This window comes from Magnolia sinica, chromosome 13 (genome assembly GCF_029962835.1).
Source record: "Magnolia sinica isolate HGM2019 chromosome 13, MsV1, whole genome shotgun sequence".
Taxonomy (NCBI): domain Eukaryota; kingdom Viridiplantae; phylum Streptophyta; class Magnoliopsida; order Magnoliales; family Magnoliaceae; genus Magnolia; species Magnolia sinica.
The window spans coordinates 24,153,772-24,176,859 of NC_080585.1; the positions used below are offsets into that span (position 1 = coordinate 24,153,772).

Genomic DNA, 23,088 nt, shown 5'->3' on the forward strand with positions numbered 1-23,088 from the left:
CATCCATAAGCTATATGGGCAGCATTAAGTTGGCTAGGTTTCAACCCAAGCCGAACCATTTACCCAAAATGGGACAGTTTTAAACCTAATCCTCACCACCAATTTAGCTTGGGCCAAAACCACCTAAAAAGCTGGTTGGGCCAATTGACTTTCAGGCCAACCCAACCTATCGCTGCCCTAGCATTCATTGATGTTGAGATTTTGCCTTTCCTATCAATTTTTCAGTAAGGGCCTTAGTAGAAAATGTAGAGAGAGGTTTTTAAAATGATGGGGTCTTGTGCCTGCAAAGCATCCCTTTGTATAATATAAACATAGAAGATAGGTTAAAAGCCTAAAACAACTTGTCAACTTGCATGTAAGTGTCCTACATTAATTAATATATCCTTACAAGTTTCCTAATTGAAACCTATTTTGTAATTAACACATCATGATACCAGTCCCTCAGAACCTGTGACTTGTCTAAAAAAATCTAATTTCACTTGACATTGTAACAAGCCAATTTTGAAATTACATGCTTTATCTTATAATCTAGGCCATGTATGTGTGGGAGATGTGTGCAGAGAGAGAGAGAGAGAGAGAGGGAGAGAGAGTCTCATTCATGTAAGGATATTTTTTTCTATAATAAATTAAGGGGAGTTTTACAAAAAACTACGTAATTATTATAAAATTTACATTATGGTACCTTCTTTTAAAAAGTTATGGGTTGGAGGTTAGGTAGGCTCCACTATAATGTATACGTGAAATCTACTTTGACCACCAGGTGCTTTACCCTATGTTGGACATGGGGCCCAAAAATCATTCCTATCCTTGATTCATGTGGACCAAACAATTGAAAAGAGTAGACAAGGTAATGCTTACCTTTTAAATTGTTTCCCTTAGTATGATACACTTGAATCATAGATGGGCCTGAGTTTTGGACCCTGGGCCTAACTTTCGCATGCCATCTAATGGTTAGAGTGGATTTTATAAAATCCTCTAAAAATCAAGTGTGGAGTAGTTTAAATCAACTCTTCCCTACGGTGTGGCCTGCATAATCACAAGTCAATTTTTTAGTGCTAGTCCCAACGTTACACATCTGATTGTTGGAGTGAATTTTACATATACATAACGGTAGGCCTCCCAAAAGGCAAGGTGGGCAGCCCTCTCCTTATTATTAAAAGACAGATTTATATTAAAAAGGGATGCCCAACCTGTGATTTAGGTGAGCCACGTGAAAGGAAATGGATGGAAACATTTTAGGCCATTAGATGATATAATCCATCCTTGATTTTTACAATGCCATTGTGATGATTGAATCCATTCCAACTTTTAAAGGCCACGCGAAAATTTAGGCCTGGCCCCAAAAATCAAGCCCATCCATGATTCAGGTAGACCACATTAAGGGAAATAATTTAGAGGGTGAGCATTGCCATATACACTGTTTTTAATCATGTGGTCCACCTAAATCACAGCGTATGCCTAAGATTTGGGTTTGTGCTTAAAATATCGTGAAGCACCTAATGCTTGAGTGGATTTTATATAAACACCACGATAGGGCTTACCCAAGCTTTCCACCCATTTACTCGTAGGCAGCCATTAAAAAAATGTTATTGGATTGCAATGAGATGATAATTACTTAGACTAATGAGATAGCTTATTAAATAAAAACTAATTGACTTTGAATACAAAAGCAAAACATAGCCTAAAATCAACCCTGCATCATCTTGGCAACTTGCTTGTAACCCACCTACATTAATTAATTCACCCTTGCAAGTTTCACGAGAACTCTATTATATTTAAGAGACAATGACACCCCTCTCTCAAAACATGTGACTTGTTTCAAAAACCAACTAATTCCTAATTTGACTTAGACAATGTTTTCTATTAATCCCAACCTTACAATAAGAGTCTTCACACATGAACATGCTCTCTTTAAATCTAGGCCATATATGTGATATGGGCCATGATCTACTGCAAACATTTTCACTATAATTTATAATGCATATGAGTGTGTAGCCCCACCGTGATGTGCTCATGACATCCACTCTGACCATCATGCACTCCATCCCTCCATTCAGCCATAGGCCTGAAATCAGGTCAATCCATGATTGAGGTGGGCCACATGAGTCATGGATCGTCATGATTTTTGGGCCTATGGCCGAACATAGGAGGGTGTGCATGATGGTTGGAGTGGATGTCATGAACACATCACAGTGGAGCCCATGCAATTCATTGGCACCTAAATTGTAGTGAAATGTTTTCTACAGTTTCGCATCCCCACCTTAACAGTGATCAACGTCCCCAAAGCTATGATTGAACGTGGGAAGGCAATTGAATAAAAGTGGAATCTATTGGATTGGGTGGTGACCCCAACACCAGCCGCTGTGGGGCCCACTGTGATGAATGAGTTTTACATCCACACTGTTCATCCATTTTGCCAGCTCATTCCAAGGTATGAGCCCAAAAAGTAAGCAGAATCGAAGCTTAAATGGACCACACCATAGGAAAAAGTGAGGATAACACCCACAGTTGAAAACTTCCTAGGGGCACTGTAACATCTATTTTCCATCCAGGCTGTTGATAAGGTCAAATGAAGGGAAAACACACAAATATCAGCTTGATCCAAAACTTGTGTGGCCCCTAAGAAGTTTTTAACGCCAGGCATTCAATCACCACTGTTTCCTATGGTGTGTTCCACTTGAGATTTTGATCTACTTCATTTTTTGGCTCATGCCCTAAAATGATTCGGCAAAACAGATTAACAGCATGGATAAAATGCATACATCACAGTGGGCCCCACAGAACCCAACACCACAACTTGATTGAATATGAACAAGGAAGCTAGGCCATAGCCTACAATAAATCCCACATCAACTTGGCAACTTGCTTGTAAACGACCTACATCAGCTAAATTCACTCTTACAAGTTTCTTAATTAAGAATTATCTCATAATAATTAAGAGGCCATCACACCCTTTGCCCAAAACATGTAACAATTGTCTCAAAACTTATTAATTTCTTAATTAGAATTGGAAATTGTCTTCTGAAATCCCCAGGTGGCATTGATTTAGTCTTGAAATATGAATATATACTCTCTTCTTTAATCTAGGCCATGTGTTAGGTTGCACTAGTAACGAGAATTGTGGACATCTCTTTTCAAATAGAAATGCTTGTCTGTGCCATCTATGCCGTGAAGCCAAACTTCAAGCATTATCATGGACATGGATGTTGATGTCTTAGGTGGACCTTTATACACATGCACCTTTTATCAGGAAATGACTCCTCTTGGAGTCATTTTGATCCAAGACAATTAACCACTTGCTCTAAAAGCTCGTACTGATAGAGCATGACAAATCAATCCATATATCTCATAGCCTAGGCCTTACATCCCATGCGTTAGGATCTTGACCGAACCCTCCTTGTGGGCCCCACTTCACATGGGTTTTGTTACACACGAGCTACCCGTCTTACACGGGTGGGGCCCGTCTCACATAGGCTACCCACCCCGAATGTGTCCTTGCATCCCAGAGGCCACCTCACTCGAGCTAGGTATGAAAATACCCTTACATTACATACGCTCACCTATATATAGACCTAAGAACCTTCTAAATATCTTACATCAATGGCCTAGATTATGTCCGTCATTAAATTCTTTTAATCGAGCCAAAGGACCCTCTTGATTAAAGGTGTCATCACATGGTATTAGCGTAAAACCACCATCAACTAGTCATGATACAAGCGCAAAAGCTATCGTTGAATTATTTAAGTTCTAAAGTGTTGAGTTTGTGGGACTCACCATGAATTGGCCATGCATTGAATCTTCTTAGTCCTTGAAAGTAGGACTTGAAATGTAAAAAATAATGCTTGATTAGGGGTGTACACGAACCAAGCTAGCTTGGTTAGCTTGCTTGACTCGACTCGAAAAAGCTCGATTCAACTCGGTTCGAAGCTAAGTTCGAGCTGAGTCAAGCTGGATTTTTGAGCTCGAAAATGAGTTCGAGCTGGCCCTAGCTCAACTCAACTTGGATCGAATCCAGCTCGAATCGAACTCGGATCAAACTAGTTAGGTGACTCAGTTACTTTACTATTGATGTTGCTCACCAATTGTTTGATGAAATGACTCAACAAAGTATGGTTGGTGGCAAGGAAGGTATGTACATGAAACTAACACCCTTTTTTTTTTCTTGGTTTTTATGTTGCTTAAAAGGTGTTTGATAAAATACCTATAAAACCATTGCTTCTGTTTTACATACAGTGAGATTTTGAAGTTGCAATATAGGTGTTTGTGAAAATGCTCCAATGCTGAACTCGGCTCGATCTTGGCTCGAACTTGGCCCAAGCTGGCCCGAGCTGCTGACCAAACCAAGCCGAGCTGGCCAGTCAGGCTCGAGGACCAAGCTGAGCCGAGTTCAAGTTGAGGTCGGCTAGTGGCCGAGTTGAGTCGAGCTGAGGTCCGCTCGACTCGGTTCGACTCGATGTACACCCCTATGCTTGATAGTACTTTGGATGAGCTTCTATGTCCATACCCAAAATGGAATCTTTGAGTGGACCCAAACTGATTGGAGCATTTGGGTTTCTGAAATATGTGAAAAAGTCGCCATCTTGTTGCCTTCTCTTCTCAGATATTTGGAATTGGTGGACAAAACCAAACGCCAAAAATACTTGGATTGGAAGATCCTGCCATCAATTTTCCTAAGTTTTTCAATTGTTGGGAAACTACCATCTTATTCATCTTATCAACCATTTATTTTTTGGCCACGAATGAAAGCTTATAAGGGAAATCTTTTTTAGCATGGTCCATCCATGGTAGGATACAATGATATGGGGTGCCATGACCAATCATTCACAAGGGCTTAAATTGGGAATTTAGTTAATTCATGCTCTTTGGAATATTGGAGGCCATGTATACAGAATATAAAGAACTCTAAAGAAATGATAGAGTGATGTAGAATAGTATGGAGATTTCAAGAATGTTTTAGAGCTTGTTTGCGTTAGCGGTTACAGTTGTAATGCGTTGTAAATGAGTAATGATTAACATTACCACAATAGTCCAAAGTAAAGTAGTAATATCATTCTTGCAGCTTCATTTCCAGCCTTGTATATGTATGTAAAATAATCACCCTGGTTAGATACATGTGGATGTAAATTCTTCAGTATATTGTTATATTCGCATCGTTCATCCATTTTGCAATATCATTTTAGGGCATGACGCTAAAAATGAAAAAAATTCAAAGCTTACACGGACCACACCACAAAAAGTGGTGGATCGAAAGCTTCGAACACAACACATGATGTTTGCACTTAGATATGAGAACAATTGTGATTGAATAATAGCTGAATAATCATGCGGATCAAACCATCTTAACCATGGCTCCATCCCATAAAATTAGGGTTGTCAATGGGCTGGGCCTGATGTTAGCCTAGATTTTGGATTGTTTGGGCCGGGCTTGTTCAAATTTTAATTGTCATGGGCCCAAGCCCAGCCTATTGAGAACCTTACATAAAATCTGTAACGGTGACTATTCTCTTCTTAACCATCCATTTACCGGGCCACGATTGCTTGATCAATGTAATTCTTGAGGTATGCACCATGGATGATTTTCCACTGATTGAATGAAAATATATTATGATAAATAAATAGGATTTACATTAATATGAACTTAGACATGGAAAATAGATACAAGCTACCAACTTCAATCAGATGGTGAAGGAGCATACCCAAAGAAAGGCATTTTCCTCTGTTGAAGCTCTTCACACTCCTCTAGAGTGGCCATCATGGGATCAAAAACCTTACGATCATGAAGATCTAACCCTTGTTTGATGCGGCCCATTCGCCGTGAGTGTAGTACTTGCTTCGAAACAACAGGTAATCGGATCGATTGGTACTCTTCCAATGCCGAACCCAATTCGTTTAATCCCCACCTCTCAAGGCATTGGCCCAGAGTTCCTGCGTCCACGATCGACATGTTTGTGCTCCTAACACCGTGAGGAGATGTCGGGTGGGCCGCATCTCCTATCAATACCACATTGTCCCAAAACAAATTTTCTAGTGGATCACAATCATAGATCACATTGATAAAAGGCTCCTTTGTTTCTTTGATGACTTGGGCCAGCTCTGGGACCCACACCATCTCTGCCTCTTCATGCATTTTCTGTATCATGGCATTGCTTACTTTCATAGTCACAGAGTTGCCCTGAAAGTAGATTTTTGAATGGTCAGCTGCCTTAGCTTAGTAAAAATCTCCTTAATAGGACAATCTTAACCGTCTGATCAGTGTCCTGGGAATGTATGATTAAAAAGGAAATTTTAAGAGAAAAACTTCGATACTCTGCAGGCTGTGATGGATAATATGCAGGCACTTAGAAATTATTTAAAAGTTGCACACGGGCAGAGAAATGATCCAATGGTCCTATTTCAACATATAAGTGTCCATGAATCAGAGGCAAGGATTGTTCAATGAATCTGATTTTGGGACTGTGACTTATGGAAAGTGGATTTCTTAATTTAATTGGTCTAATTTGAGTTAAATGTATGACAAAAATACAATTCTGAGTGCCTGAGCATCAAGCGTCATACTCTATCAGAGTATCAAACAACTCCACAAAATTAAAGCAACAGTTCAAACTTCAAATTCAATCAATGAAGGCTACAGTTTGGATGGGTAGGATCTTCCAATCAGGAAGGTAAATTTCGTTGGTAGGTCCCATTAGATCACTGTGTGATTCTGGATCATGGCACACGGGCCTTTGTAAAAACTGATGGCCCACCTAGTAAGGACATCCCTTCTGCCCCACCACATGATGATCCAACCCGGTCAGATTGAAGGCCAGGATGTATAAACTCTACCTCATGGGAATATATATATATATATATATATATATATATATATATATATATATATATATATATATATATATAAACTGATCAGATATCCTCACTGTCCAGAGGAAGCTGGGCTGGAAACTTCTTTACTAGACCGTCAATTTTAACTTTGTTTCAAAGGTTTGCTCTCTAATGATCGGTATCTGGTCCACGTGGGCCATCAATAGTGGAACCTGTAGATTGATGGTCTGGATCAACATTTGTCCATGATGAATACTCCAGCCTGATGGGTAAATGCAGAGACTAGACTGTTTTATCAACATCAAGATACCATAAAAATTGGAGATTTAATCAATGCAGATGAAGAGAGTTTTCAAACACACCTCAATGGTTGATGAAGTTATCATCCACCAATTTCTGACGGCTAATTGGTCACATGGGTAAGTCATCCAAGCTGTCCAAAAGCTGGTCCCCAACATGAACATCAATAATCAGTGAGAAAATCAGGTGATCCACTCATCTAAATCAGCTTCCGATGAGTGAATTGGTCACCTTTGGACAGCTCCGATGCTCTATACATGCCGCATCGTCCATATACGAGTATATCCATTGAGGTGTATCAGAACACTTCATTTCTGGGTTTGATTAAGACAGCAATGGTACTACCTTCAATTCAAGCTCTGGCTGACTGATGTACCAGATCCAATTGATTCTTTGATTTTGGAGCTCATAAAGCACGCTGTGGGTCCCAGTGGCGAGATCAAAGTATAAGCATTTCCCAAGATCTGGATACACTCTTCGGAGGCCAGTGATGGTGTCTGAATTCTCATTTCCTGAAAAATCAAGAACCCCCCTCCACGCAGCATATCCCGAATACCTGTATCAGTGAAATGAAAACAGAATTCAATAAGTAAATGGACGATTGATCAGATAAATTATAATACTATGCGATTCGTGGGGAACAGAAAATGTAGAGTTCTACTCTCTACAGCTGAATTGCTATTTGAATTGTTGGATCAATCAATATCTCTTTAATCTATTTAGGGTGTTTTTGGATGCGGTATCCAACTGAATTGTAATAATGAGTTTAATAAGGTGGAGGTAACCCAATTGTGGTTATGTTTCTTACCATTCATGTTATAATCATGTTACTTCCAAGTTGGATTTGAAAGGAATGTCATTGCAGCTAGAACTCTAATTCCTCACTGTCCACACTACAATCCATCATTGGTTTTTTGCCATCTCTTGATTAAATTGAACATTTTCGCAGTTCAATTTGTTTGTGAACCCAAACGCAGCCTCAAGTACATTGTACAAATCACACGGGCAACACATGAAAGAAGTGAATTGATGGTTTCTCAAGGTACATGACATAATTCTTCTATTTGAGGTTTGCTTGCCCCACCTGTGAAGATCGATGTATACAAAAAGCAGCGTGGTTCACTCATCGGGAGGGCTACAGATGTATGTTGATGATTGACGATTTGCAAGTTTTTCAAATGGTCTATTCATTTCATATAGGGGTGGCCCACCTGATGATTTGATCCCCTTGATACGCACTTATGGGCATATCATGAGAGCCAACTAATGCATAGATCAGATGCCCCTTCTTCGCTAATTGCCATATTTCATTCACATAATTGAAAAGTTCATGCAACTGATTGATTAAAAATCTGCTAATGCAAGGTCTATCTTGAGAGCAAAATGCTTATTTCTTCATCCAAGCTGCATATAGAAGTAGGATTTCTGACATTTCATTCTGAAGCTATGATGAAAGAATCAATGTTAAAATAATTCAAAGAAAATCCATGTGGTGATTTATTTCCAAGATTCATAATACAGTATGAGTGAGAAACGGCGAATGCTCACCTTGTAAGCAGAAATGAAAATCAAAGCATCAACACTGAAGAAGACATCCTATGTTCTACTATATAATTCAAAGAAAACCCATGTGGTGATTTCCAAGATTCATAATACAGTATGAGTGAGAAACAGCGAATGCTCACCTTGTAAGCAGAAATGAAAATCAAAGCATCAACACTAAAGAAGACATCCTATGTTCTACTATAAGGGAGAACTGCCCACCTGTGTCTGAACTGCTAAAGTCAAATGTCTATTAAATTTGCAAGAAACCCAATGAAATTGGGTAGAGAATTGCATTTGGATACTCAATTGAATTGATTGTAATAAATCAATTTGGTAAGGAGAAAATGACCAGAGTGGTGTTGACACATTTTAGTTCATAATGCTGACCAAATGCTTAATTACAATTCCATGCATCTCAAGTTGGACTTGTAATCGATCATTGTGGTAATTCGGGTGCTAGGACCTCACTATTGCAATTTATTTAACCAAACGCACCTTAACACATGTATTGATACTTAAAAACTAAAACATGTCAGTATTTCCATTAAAGAAGAAAAACCCATTTGTGTTTCCAAATCGGATATCCAAACATCCATTCAAGCTTTAGAATTCCCAATTTTCCAAATCAAAGCATCAGCACTAAAGACATCTTCATATTCTACTAAAACCAAATGTTCCTTGAATTTCACAAAACCCAATGTAATTAGATGCAGAATTGTGTTTGGATGCTCAATTGATTTGAATTGCAATAAATCAAATCGATAAAGAGGAAATGATTGGTGTGGGGTTGGCACATTCTAGTTCATAATGCCAATCGAACCCTTGATCAATTCCATGCATCTCAAACTGGACTTGAAAAGATTATGATTGTAATTCAGGCACAAGGCTATTCTTTTCAACCAACATCCAACATTCTATATACATTTTGTTTTGAAATGAGATATCCAAACATCCAAACAAGCTCAAGAAATTTCAATTGCACTGGGAAAGAAGAACTGATTCTAAAAAGAACCCCACCACACAAATCAAGGGGTGTTTGGAACGCAAACCTCAATTTAAGATGGGGCAGGAAATGCTGTCTGATTGCAGATAGGCATCCATCTGCTGCAATGAGTAAATTCCCAACGATCTCAACAACCTCATCTGTTTGGAGGACTTTGGCTTCAGCTCTAACAGAGGCTCTGTCATGAGAAGTCTGGAAAGACAGGAACTGGTGGCCCCACAGAACGACATTGGACGGTAGAGATTTGTAAAGAAGGCTGTGGAGTTCAGACCAATGGGCTGCCCGGAAATTGAAGCTCTCATCTCTTGTTAGAGTCCAGCTGATCTTCTTCTCACTATCCGTTACTTGGTTCTGCTCGAAAATTCAAAATTAGGAGGGAAAATTAGTTGAACAATGCAAGTGGGAAATCTAGACCGTTCATCTGTTGGGCCCACCCTACTTTGGTTTGGAGATACCACAGAAAATCGTACATGTGAAGTCACTAACTACTGATTGGATGATTTTCGAGGGTTAGGATTGTGTGGTAGGGAAAATGTACAATAAATGGTCCACATTCCTTCCAATCGATGGCTAGGATCATCTAACCGGTATGAGTATTTACATATGGCCCACCAACAGTAATCTCCAACAGATGAACGGTTTGGATGTCATACATGTGTCCACGTGTATTAATTATGAAAATTTAATGTCTCTAACACACGTGTACAAATTCAGACCCTTCATTGGGTGTACCAAATCATGCGTGGGTCATTTATATAGCAATCAAGGAATCTCTACTATTCCTTTTAACTACAAGTGTGGCCCATCTGATGAGCGGCTTGGATCTCGCGTGTCGGCAATCGCAGGGTGAGAACACGTGTTAAAGAACACGTGACGGCTTGGATCTTGCTCTTTCCCACACGTTCTTACATGTTAAAGAGGTTTGCTAGCCGACCTGCATCTTAATGTGCGAAACACGTGCAAAAAGTCATGTGCGTGAGACATCTAAGCCGTGCAAAAGGTGGATCCGGTCGTAGATGATGATTTGGCGTGAAGATAAGGCGATTCCACTCATCAACCAAGCCACAGGCGTACGTCAAATTCAGACCGTTAAAGTTGTTATCACGTTTTCATACAGGTGGACTAACCTGATGAGTGGACCAGCCTAGCCTGCCAGTTCAATCTCACGTGGACCTCACCTCAGATCAGATGTCCACACACATGCCAGGTTCGCACGCGTGAAATGATGCGCTGGGGATAGGGAGCGGTAGCAGATGAGGCTCAAGAAAAACTCCCGTACTCTGGAAGAGTGGAGAAAATGATAGTTGATACGCAGGCGCTACAAATTGTATATTTGACATCCAAGAAGCTCAAACTGAGCCGTCCAAATTGCAGTCCCTAATTTAGATGGACCATAAACAAAAATTTTATACTGGTACGATTTCCTAACTGGACAATTGATGGACATTTACTGGACGGTCAGATGAAAACGATTCCATGCTACGAATTCAATCAGAGTTTGGATCATTTTATTTATCCGGTTTTGATATAATTACTGATAGGGCCCACATATGGGCGGTTCAGTATTAAGTAAATATATGCCAAATGTACAATATCCATGTACCTGCGCATCAACCTAGCACTCTATTAGAGTATCAAATTACGTTTGGTTGGAAGGGAATTTATCCAGGGATCCGTGCAACAAAAAGCTCTGTGGGGCCACATGATGAACGTGGATTGCCTACTGACACTGCTAGTACGGACTCGCTACAGTGCTCTGTTGGCCCACGATGACGGATTTTATTTTATTTTATTTTTATTATTATTATTTTTAATCCAAACCGTCTGTACATTTTGTCAGCTTATTTCAGGCATGAGGCCAAAAATGAGGCAGATCCAAATCTCAGGTGGTCCACAACACAGGAAGACCGTGGTGATTGAATCCCACCGTTAAAAACCTCCTACGGCTGTTGCTACCCAACCTGCTGATTAGATCACAAAGACCTAGATGATGGGAAAACACCAATGTGAATAGGTTAATGAGAATGGTGGGTTGGTTATATATTATTATGACCGATCTTTCTTGGAACCTTGTGGTATGTTTCGCCCTCTAAGCATATATGTGTTGCCTATTAACTATATATCAGATGAGAAACTCAATTCAACACTGCTGCTGAATCGTTGGACTTATCCAAGGTTTGGACCATATGATTAAATGGTATGGAATTACATTAGATGGAATTAACATCATTATTACACATTGATTACATGTCTGAAAATACATGATATTTTGACTGTCCAATCCGACGTTTGAGATCAAAATCTTACCTTGACAAATATATTGTATTAAGTGAAGCCTATGTTTGGTGGACCATGAAATTATAATCAACATATCAAATTTACGAAAGTTGTAAAGGGCACACATGGATTGACATCATGGATAAAACATATGCATCAATGTGGGGGTCACAAATACAATAGATTTTAAAATCCACCAAAAATCCTGTAGTATTTATTATTGGCTCTAGATGATATGATACTGCGATTAATCCAATCCTACTCGGTATTTGATGGAATTTGCATGGGACTAAATATAATTACATACCACCTAATACCATGTGCCAAGCAGGCAAGGGATTCATGGAATTTCAGTTTATGGATTGCTTTGGGAGAATCTACCAAAGCTCTGCAAATAGATAAAGGGAGAGCAAGAAACAAAATCAAATAATTATTTTAATGGCGGGATTCAATCACCATGTTTTTCCTATGATGTTGTCCACCTAAGATTTTGATCTGCCTCATTTTTTAGCTCATGCCCTAAAATAATAGTCCAGAAGAATAGATGGACAATGTGGATAAAACACATACATCATTGTGGGGCTCACAAAGCACCATCGAATAGCCACATTGCTCCTAGCAGTATTACTATGCAATTTGCGTCCACCATGATGTGTGTGATATCAACTGAATCCATTTGCACCAGCTCAAAAATTAAGCCGTGAGCTCAAAAATTAGGACGTGAGCCCAAAATTAAGCCCATCTAGAACTCAAGTGGGCCACACACACACACACACATGTGGGAAATGGGATGCCTCCTTCTTGAGTCCTAGCACGGTTTTAGATCAAGATGATAACTGGTTTTCCTCTCCATCCTAATGGAACACAACTTATGAAGGGGTTGGATGGCAATTGAACATCACGGCGGACCCATGAATTTCAATAATGGGCACTCCTATCCATGTTGTTCCCTCCATTGTGACCCACTTAATTCTTGGATTGGCATTATATTTTGGGTTCACATCTTAGCATGAGCTATCTCCAATGATGGGCGTTGTAGATGCAACACACCCATCACAATAGGTGCCACAAATCTTTTTTGTTGCACAAACTTCAAACATCATCATGTGATAGAGGTAGGTAATTGTTAGGCTAATCGCCAACACCTTGGCTGTAGATAAGGGACATTTTTAAAGGAAAAAACTATCATTTTACGTATGTCTCCGAGTTATTGTAGCTTATATAGGCTAAAAAGATTGTCATTTATCTTTGATTTATTTTTTTTTCCCTTGTACTAGCAAGAGTGGGAGGAGAAAGGGGACGCCATTTCTCTTCAATGGGATAGCTTTCTCTAAGGGCCTATATGGATTCATGGAAACGAAAGGAAAAGAAATATCGTTTTTAATAAGAGTCATTTTACATTGTTTATTTGCGCAGCTATGCGTACTAGGGCTGGAATGCTATAGCTGTCTTACGCAGACAGCAGTTTGAGTTGAACTAGGATGCTACAACATAGAGCATGGGAGAGAGAGTTGTGATGGGTTTCAAACTCCCTCTCCACAGACTCTATAAAAGAGAGTCGGGTCTTCGATCCTACACCACGGAAGAAATTCGAGTCCCATCTTGTGTATTGCAGAAAGGGTGTGAAGGAGAGGAAGATCCTAAGCTCTACAGGTTTTTCTGGTATTCTTATCCGGCTTCCATGGCGGCGTCTCAGCTAGGTAAGCTATCCGACCCCTAATCGCCATGTCCCATGCACACATGATCCGTGGGCCTATTCCGCATATAGATTAGATCCCACAGTTGGTAAAGACATATGTGCATAGGTATGGATGATCACATTCAACTATATCCGATCATATCGTGGATTTTCGAATTCTGAAATAGTTGTGATCGTATTTCCGAGTCCTCGAATCCGAAATATTAAGGTCGTGGATTTGAATTTCAAAACCCTAAAGACACATAAAGCAATTAGGAATTTCAATTTCCACATCCAGAATTTGGGATTTGAATTCGAATCCCCTATTCAGAGATCAATTGGGTTGTTCAATTAATCCCCAAAATTTGAAATTAGGGATTTTAATTCCAAATACAGAGCAATTAGGGATTTGAATCCCAAATCCAAAATTGGGAATTTCAGATGAATACCCCAAAATCCAGAGTAGATTAGGGATTTCAATTTCGAATCCCCAAATTAAAATATTAGGGGCTACAATTTCCAATCCCTAAAATCAGAATTTCAGATTAGGGATTTGGATTCGAAACCCTAAATTCAGAGTTTCAGATCACGATATTAGGGATTTTGAAAATCCCAAATCCAGTGGTTCAAATTGGGATTTCCATTCCCGAATTCGAGTTACCCGAAATCCCCTACCTTGATCTGTTGGACGGCAGCCATTGTTGAACCTTGTTCGTGCAGACGATGGTGATGGTTTTCGATCTCTTTTTCTTCCTCTGTCCGGAGCCATTGCCAGCGTCTCATGCTTTCGTGTCCATCAAAGGCAGCCACTGTCTCCGCCGCAGCCACTGCTTCCGATAAGGTTTGCAGAGATGAGAGGATCTCGATCTCTACTACTTGTATCGGACGGACAAGGGGAATAGCTAGGATTTGATCTTCCTTTCTCCCTCCTTTCAGACGCGGCTTGGAGTAGGGTGAGAACGATTTTTTTTTTTTTCTTTCTTCTTCTCGCTGTGAGTAATGGGTCGAAATCGACCTTATATGGAATCGGGTCTTCGGACCCGATTAAGCACATTTGGATCCGACTCCTATACCCGCGAACGGGAGCTATTCCACTCTCTTGTGACTTATCACTGGGCAGTGTGCTCACTGTTTTGATGGTGGGCCCTGAGTTAAAACTGGTCCATTAAATTTTTAAATATTGACCATCAAATATCGTCTCATGTTCATAATCTGGGCTGACTTATGGATATATTATGTCTAATTTGCTTGGTAGATTATTACGTGAACTTCCATCTATATTAAGTGTTTAAACTAATCTGTCCATCTTGTGGACACCTATGCATGGACCTAACCATCCAATTGCATAGTTCCGTACTATTTGTCTATCATGTGGATATTAGGAACTGGATTAGTCATGCTCATTGAACACTTTCACATCGTAAAGAGTACAGGTGCGACCCTATTATTGGCCCATCACCCATCTTTAAACGTTGATATGGACCGTTGGAATATAAAATGTGAAACCTATTTCACTTTAAGGAATTTCAAAAGGTCAGTATCAACTAACTTATGGACCGCATCGGACTAATTAAGAAATAATCCATAGAGAGGCAGGATTATAATAGCAATCTTAAAGTCTATATTTGTAGTTTTGGATTTAGTTGTGTTAGCCACCATAGTAACCTCAATCGATGAAAACTTTACAAGTACAGACTTGTAACATTGGGATTAGAAAGATTGCATACAGTTGCGTTCACTTTTTTCATGCGTACGGTAACGAAAACACAGACGATTACCGTTTGGCAGTCAAGTGAACGGGTGGAGTAAATGGTGTAGGTAATGTAAAGCTGAAAGACTCATCTCACCCACAGGTGTTGAGTGTCTCAGATTTACATCACTGACATCACTTAGCTTCATATTTAGGAGGATTACTAACATGTTGTCATTACCACCCACAGGAGGAATGATGATGATGTAACAGATTCTCACCAGGATGAGATGGTTGGGCCCATTGTCATCCTGAATGATTCAGTTGATGCCTCCCTTAGCAACTGAATTGATTAACTTTGCCTGATATTTATTTACATTCACTAAATTGCTTTGTGAAACTATGAACTAATGTGAGTATATGTGTATCTCTTATATTTCAGTCTCAATTCCAACTAATACGCATCAAGTTCCTGCCTTAAATGGGTCTAATTACACTCAATGGAAGAACGCCATTGAAGTTGTATTGGGCTGTCTTCAATTAGATCTTGCCCTGATAACACCAGAACCGCCAAAGCCATCTGATAATGCCACTGAAGCTGAATATAATAGATGGGTTGCATGGTTTAGATCAAATGATACATGCCTGAAAGTCATTAAATATTCAATTTCTGAATCGATGAAGGGTGCCATGCCTGAAACAGATAAGGCTAAAGTTTTCCTAACTGAAATGGGAAAACGATTCAAGAAATCTGATAAATCTGAAGTAGGCATTCTTCTGAATAAATTGACTCGCTCGTCCTACGATGGAAAAGGCAACATCCGTGAATACATTGTAGAGCAGATCGAAGTTGTTTCTAAGATCCGTGCTCTAGGGCTTGTACTCACTGATGATCAACTGGTTCATTTGATCATGAACAACCTACCTCCCCAATTCGGCACGTTCCTGGTAAACTATAACACTCTGAAGGACATGTGGACATTGGATGAACTCATCACTCAGTGCGTCCAAGAAGAAGACAGGATCAGACAGATGATAAAAGTTCAAAATGTTAATATGGTGACTTCAGGACAAGGGCATGGGCAAGGGAATAAAGGTAGAAAGAAGAGAAAACAAGGTTCTAATAATGGATTCTCTGGTCCTCCATCTGGAAACCATGAGAATCAATCTGGAAATGGATCTAAACGCAAACGGGTAAAAGGCAAGCCGTGCTACTTTTGTAAAAAGACGGGTCATCTAAAGAAAGACTGCGAAGGTTTTAAGGATTGGCTCATAAAGAAAGGTAATCATTCTGTTCTTGTCTGTTTTGAATCTAATCTGACCGATGTGTCAGTGGATTCCTGGTGGATAGATTCAGGAACTACTATTCACATATGCACTTCTATGCAGGAATTACTACAGGCCAGGCCACCAACTGATGCGGAGCGCTCAGTATACGTAGGCAATGGTGTCAAAGTTGACGTGGAGGCAATAGGAGTCTATAGGCTTAAGTTGAAGTCTGGTCATTTTTTGAATTTAGTAAATACATTGTGTGCCATCTATAAGGCGCAATTTAGTTTCAATTTTCTGTTTGGATAAGTTGGGATATTCGTTCCACTTTGGAAATAAAAGTTTTAGTATTTACTTTAATTCGATTAAAGTTGGAACCGGCTCTTTAGTAAACAACTTATACCAGTTAGACTTGATTGCCTCTCACGTCTATAATATTAATACCTTGCATGGAAATGTAGTGGGATCCAAGCGAAGATTAGACTATGAGAATTCCTCCATGTTGTGGCACAGGCGGCTATGCCATATATCTCGTGAGAGATTAGACAGGCTTGTGCGAGAAGGAATTTTGCATTCTCTAGACTTCTCTGACTATAAAGTATGCATTGATTGCATAAAAGGCAAACAGACTAGAACAAGAAAGAAAGGTGCAACCAGGAGTGTAGATCTATTAGAGGTTATACATACAGATATCTGTGGACCATTCCCTACAGCCTCATGGAGTGGCCACAAATATTTCATTACCTTTATAGATGACTACTCTCGCTTTGGGTACCTATACCTTATCAGTGAGAAATCAGATGCCCTGGATGCTTTTAAAATCTATAAAGCCGAGGTTGAAAATCAACTCGATAAGAGAATTAAAGTTGTCAGATCTGACCGTGGTGGTGAATACTATGGCAGATATGACGAATCAAGACGCAATCCAGGGCCATTCGCTAAATACCTACAGGATTGTGGCATTGTTGCTCAGTACACTATGCCTGGTACTCCAGAGCAGAATGGAGTTGCTGAGAGACGTAATCGCACCCTTATGGATATGGTGCGAAGTATGGTTAGCAATTCAACATTGCCAGAATCTCTGTGGGGTGATGCGATCAAAACTGCAGTTCATATATTAAACAGGGTTCCCAGCAAAGCAGTAAGCAAAACTCCTTTTGAGTTGTGGAATGGGAGAAAACCAAGTCTCCGATATCTACATGTTTGGGGTTGTTCTGCTGAGGCCAAAATTTATAACCCGCATGAAAAGAAGCTTGATCCTAGAACCATAAGTTGTTTCTTCATTGGATACCCAGAAAGATCAAAAGGCTATCGATTCTACTGTCCTTCCCACTCCATCAGGATTGTTGAGACTGGGAATGCCAGATTCATTGAGGACACTGAAAACAGTGGGAGCACGAACATAAGAAATTTTGTATTTGAGGAACAAAGGACTGTGACTCCTGTCATAGTCAATCCAGATCACGTGGACATTAATGATGCAGTCGATTCTGCAGTCACTGCAGAGCACCACGTAGAACCTCATATACAAACCACTGATGAGGAAAATCAAGATCAGACCCAACAAGCTGAACCATTAAGAAGATCTGAAAGAGAGAGAAGGCCTGTAAATCGAGACGATTACATCGTATACTTACAGGAACACGACTTTGACATAGGGGTGGAAAATGATCCTGAATCCTTTACACAAGTCAAACAAAGTGCTGATCCTTCTCGTTGGTTTAATGCCATGAAAGATGAGTTGAAATCCATGCAGGACAATAAAGTATGGGATCTTGTAGAGTTACCCACTGGAATAAGGCCGATTGGTTGTAAATGGATATTTAAAACCAAACGGGACTCCAAAGGTAATGTCGAACGATATAAAGCCAGACTTGTTGCCAAGGATTTTAACCAACGTGAGGGCATTGACTTTAAGGAGACTTTCTCACCAGTATTTAAGAAAGACTCATTCAGGATCATAATGGCTCTTGTAGCTCATATGGATTTAGAGTTACGTCAGATGGATGTAAAGACTGCATTTCTCAATGAGAATTTGAATGAGAATATGTACATGTTGCAGTCCGAAGGTTTTGTAACTACTAGCTCAGAACATTTGGTTTGCCAACTTAAGAAGTCCATTTATGGGTTGAAATAAGCGTCGCAACAGTGGTACCTTAAGTTTCATGAAGTAATTTCTTCATATGGCTTTGTAGAAAACACTGTAGATGAATGCATCTACATTAAAACCAATGGGAGTAAGTTCGTTATGATGATTTTGTATGTTGATGACATTCTGTTAGCTAGCAGTGATACCAGGATGTTGAGCGACACCAAGAAATTTTTATCTCAAAAGTTTGAAATGAAAGACCTTGGTGAAGCTTCTTACGTCATTGGCATTGAGATTCGCCGTGACAGAACACTTGGACTGCTCAGCTTGTCACAGAGGACCTATATTGCTAGGGTACTCAAAAGGTATAGCATGCAAAATTGTGCTTCAGAAAAGTCCCCCATTGTGAAGGGCGACAAATTTGGTTTATTTCAGTGTCCAAAGAATGATTTAGAAAAGAATCGAATGAAAGAATTTCCGTATGCATCGGTAGTAGGGAGCATCATGTATGCTCAAGTCTGTACGCGACCGGACATTGCCTTTGTCACTGGAATGTTGGGAAGATATCTATCTAATCTATGAATGCAACATTGGATCGCTGGAAAGAAAGTATTACGGTATCTTGAGAGAACGAAAGACTTCGGGCTCACATACAGAAGGATCTGATCGGTTGGAGTTGATCGGATATTCAGATGCAGCTTCGCAGGCTGCGTCGATACTAAGAAGTCTACTTCAGGATACATCTTCATGATGGTGGGAGGAGCGTGTCGTGGAAAAGCGTGAAACAATCTACCACTGACCTCATCCACTATGGAAGCTGAATTTATTGCTTGCCATGAGGCATCTAATCATGCACTATGGTTACAGAGTTTCTTCTCGGGTTTGCAGGGGTACCGGAGCATATCCCAAAACCATTGAGAATATTTTGTTATAATTCGGTTGTTATTTCCTTCTCTAGTGATAACAAGCATTCGTCAAGGTCGAGGCATATCGACATCAAGTACCTTGTTGTAAAGGAAAGAGTTCAGAATCATCAAGTGTCCGTGAAATTCATCGGCACTAAGCAGATGATTGCAGATCTGCTCACTAAAGGGCTCCCTATCACGCCATTTCAGGAGCATGTAACATCCATGGGAGTCATTGATCCCATAGATGTTTTCAGTTAGTGGGAGTTGAGTGTACTTTGATTTTCACAGACACTTAGAGATCTCGTTTTATACAGTTTGTTTGGATGATTTTGATATAAAGATTTATTTATGCTTCTCTATATATATGCGCAAATTTTGAGTAAGTAGAACTATAGTCGTGTCTCGTTGGAGACATGTAAAAGCTTCAGGACCTCTTAAGGATAGATACATAACACACACTAAAGTGTGTAATCCTTATACCACATTTCCTAATTCGTGATTTATGTCGTTAAGATTGAAAGTATTTGTGATCGCGCTTAGACTCACTTCGCCTAAATTAAATGTTGTGATGACTACCGCGTTTCGATACTGGCTATCTTGATGGACCAGATTGAATAGCATTACTCATACTGTCCAACTTTTTTCATTGGTTAACCATTTGGATATTTTCTTAAAAGTCAAAACTTGTTTTCAAAATTATTATATATATGACTATCATTGACGTTGCTCAATGAGGCCCAAGTGGGAGAATGTAAGAACTCTATTTAGTGGGCCTCACTGATCAACGGTCTGGATTGTCATACAGTTAGACTGGATGATTGAGTAGACCAGTGGGCCCCACTTCAGGTGACTGCGCAGCTCTGCGTACTAGGGGTGGAATGTTATAGCTGTCTTATGCAGACAGCAGTTTGAGTTGAACTAGGATGCTACAACGTGGAGCATGGGAGAGAGAGTTGTGATGGGTTTCAAACTCCCTCTCCACAGACTCTATAAAAGAGAGCTGGGTCCCCAATCCTACACCACAACAGAAATTCGAGTCCCATCTACCGATTTGCAGAAAGGGTGTGAAGGAGAGGAAAATCCTAAGCTCTACAGGTTTTCTGGTCTTCTTATCCGGCTTCCATGGCGGCGTCTCAGCTAGGTAAGCTATCCGACCAAGATTGTCATTTATCTTTGATTTATTTTTTTTTCCCTTGTACTAGCAAGAGTGGGAGGAGAAAGGGGACGCCATTTCTCTTCAATGGGATAGCTTTCTCTAAGGGCCTATATGGATTCATGGAAACGAAAGGAAAAGAAATATCGTTTTTAATAAGAGTCATTTTACATTGTTTATTGAACCTTTTTTGTAAGAATTTGTGGGAAACATTATTTTCTACCTTATATTTTTATTGAAAATTAACAAATTTATTTTCCTGACTCCTAAAAAAAGAATTTTCCCATGATGGAAGAAAATTGGTTTCTCAATGGTTAAGCCTAAATTTGCCACCATTCATCTTCAATTGCATCACGTGTGTCAAATGAGCCATTGTCCATCTTCAATTATGCCCCACATGTGCCACATGTCACATGTGTCACCATCCATCTTCTCTTGCCTCCTAAATGGGTAAAGCATTCCACATGTGCTAATGTGCCACATGTGACATCATTCATTTGCTCTTGCACCCCAGGTGTGCTAATGTGCCACATATACCACCATTCAAGGACTTGGATTGGGTACTACTCCCGCCTATTCCAAGCTAGTTTTGAGGGGCTCACCATGATGTATGGGTTTATCCACATTGTTCATCCATTTTTCTATATCATTTTATGGTATAAGCCTAAAAAAATGATGCATATCCAGTGCTCAAGTGGACCAAAGGGGATTAAAAATGTCCACCATTAAAAACTTAATTGGAGTTGCAGATCAAACTGGATAGCATGGATAAACTCATACATCACGGTGGGCCCTAGCATGTTCCAAGCTCAGGATAAGCAAGGTTAGTAATCATATCTGCATCAACCATTCATCTCATCTTGTGCCCCACTTGCATAAAGCACTCTAAATTAGCCACCATGTAATATATGCTATCATTCATCTTCAATTACTCCAAATATGTCACATGTGCCAATGGTGCCAATGTGCACAAGTGTTGTCACCTCGCTTTAAGCGCCTATGTGTCAAATGTGTTAATGCATGTCTTGTGCCAAAGCGTCTGTGTGTCAAACACACCTAAATCCATAACTCAACTGGCAGACTGAGTGGAAATACCTCGTTTCAACACTCGAGGTCTTGGTATCAATCCCTAGCGGGGGTGGCTAACATGGAGTGTATGTAATGACATGGGTGTGTACTAACAAGCTAAACCCCCACAAAAAAAAAAGCACCTATGTGTCAAATGTGTTAATGCATGTCTTGTGCCACATGTGTTAATTATTTGTGTCACAATTCAACTTCAAACACCCACAAAAGTAGGGTATACCTAACCTCTCACTATCCATTTTCAAGTCTCACATATATCATGTGTTGTAATTTATCACTTATTAGTAACTATCTATGATTTTTTTTGTGCAAAAAGATTTTCATTTTTTCAAACAATAAATTTAAAACTAGATCTTAAATTTCTAATAAAATCTTATTAAAAAATAGAGGAAAAAGCAGTTTTGAAAAATTTTTCTTCCTAAAATTTTTCATTGAGCCTTATTTTGGGAAGCGCACGTGCGAGTGAGAGTTCTGTTCGTTTTGAGTTCCCGTTTTTTCGCCACTAGAGTGACTTTGGAAGGCAACTTGGTAAATATCAAAGAGAACGAGGGGTAAAATTGGAAAAGTTGAAAAAAAAAGTTGAGGGTAAATGAACGGACCTGGTCGATTTCGAGAGGTATGGTGGAGGTGTGGAGGAGATCAGGTGAGGCGAGCCATGAGTGAAGGAATAGTTGGGACTGAGGATCCAGACCCAGACCAGCACCCGTCGGACTGCCCTTCGGAGGTGCGCACGTTTTCTCTAGGACCACTACTTCCCATCCTGCTGCGATGAGCGCATGTGCGCACGATAGACCTGCTATGCTTCCACCCACCACCACGGCTCTCCCTTTCCTTCTATCCATTTCTCCTCTCTCTCTCTCTCTCTCTCTCTCTCTCTAATTATTCGCCACAGGTGAATGCCGATGTGTGTTTTTGGCATCTACTAACCTGTGGAAGCTCAGCACTGTTCACATGACTCGAGTCCGTGCAGGCCAATTGGACGCGGATTGCGTTTTGAGTAACTCAGTACGCTATAGTAAACTTTGTGGGGCAACCTTGATTTATGTCTCTTATCCACGCCGTTCATCTATTTCACCAGGTTATTTTACGATAAGACTCTAAAATTGAAGCATGTTCAAAGCTTAAGTGGACCACACCATGGGAAACAGTGGGAATTGAATGCATGCCATTGAAAACTTCTTGGGGCCGCAGAAGTTTTGGATAAGCTGATATTTTTCTTTTCCTTTCATCCATACGTGTATTATCTTATGAATAGGTTGGATGACAAA

General features: G+C 39.9%; 1 protein-coding gene across 1 annotated transcript; it reads right to left on the bottom strand.

Annotated features, from left to right (window-relative positions):
- Positions 1-5,584: 5,584 nt before the first annotated feature.
- On the bottom strand, positions 5,585-22,723 carry LOC131223273 (uncharacterized). Its single transcript, XM_058218621.1, has 4 exons — positions 22,420-22,723; positions 9,717-10,021; positions 7,468-7,678; positions 5,585-6,172 (listed from the first exon to the last, which is right to left on the bottom strand). Exons 1-4 carry the CDS (start codon positions 22,660-22,662, stop codon positions 5,672-5,674), a joined length of 1,260 nt encoding a protein of 419 aa, XP_058074604.1. The 5' UTR covers positions 22,663-22,723; the 3' UTR covers positions 5,585-5,671.
- Between the last annotated feature and the right edge of the window lie 365 nt (positions 22,724-23,088).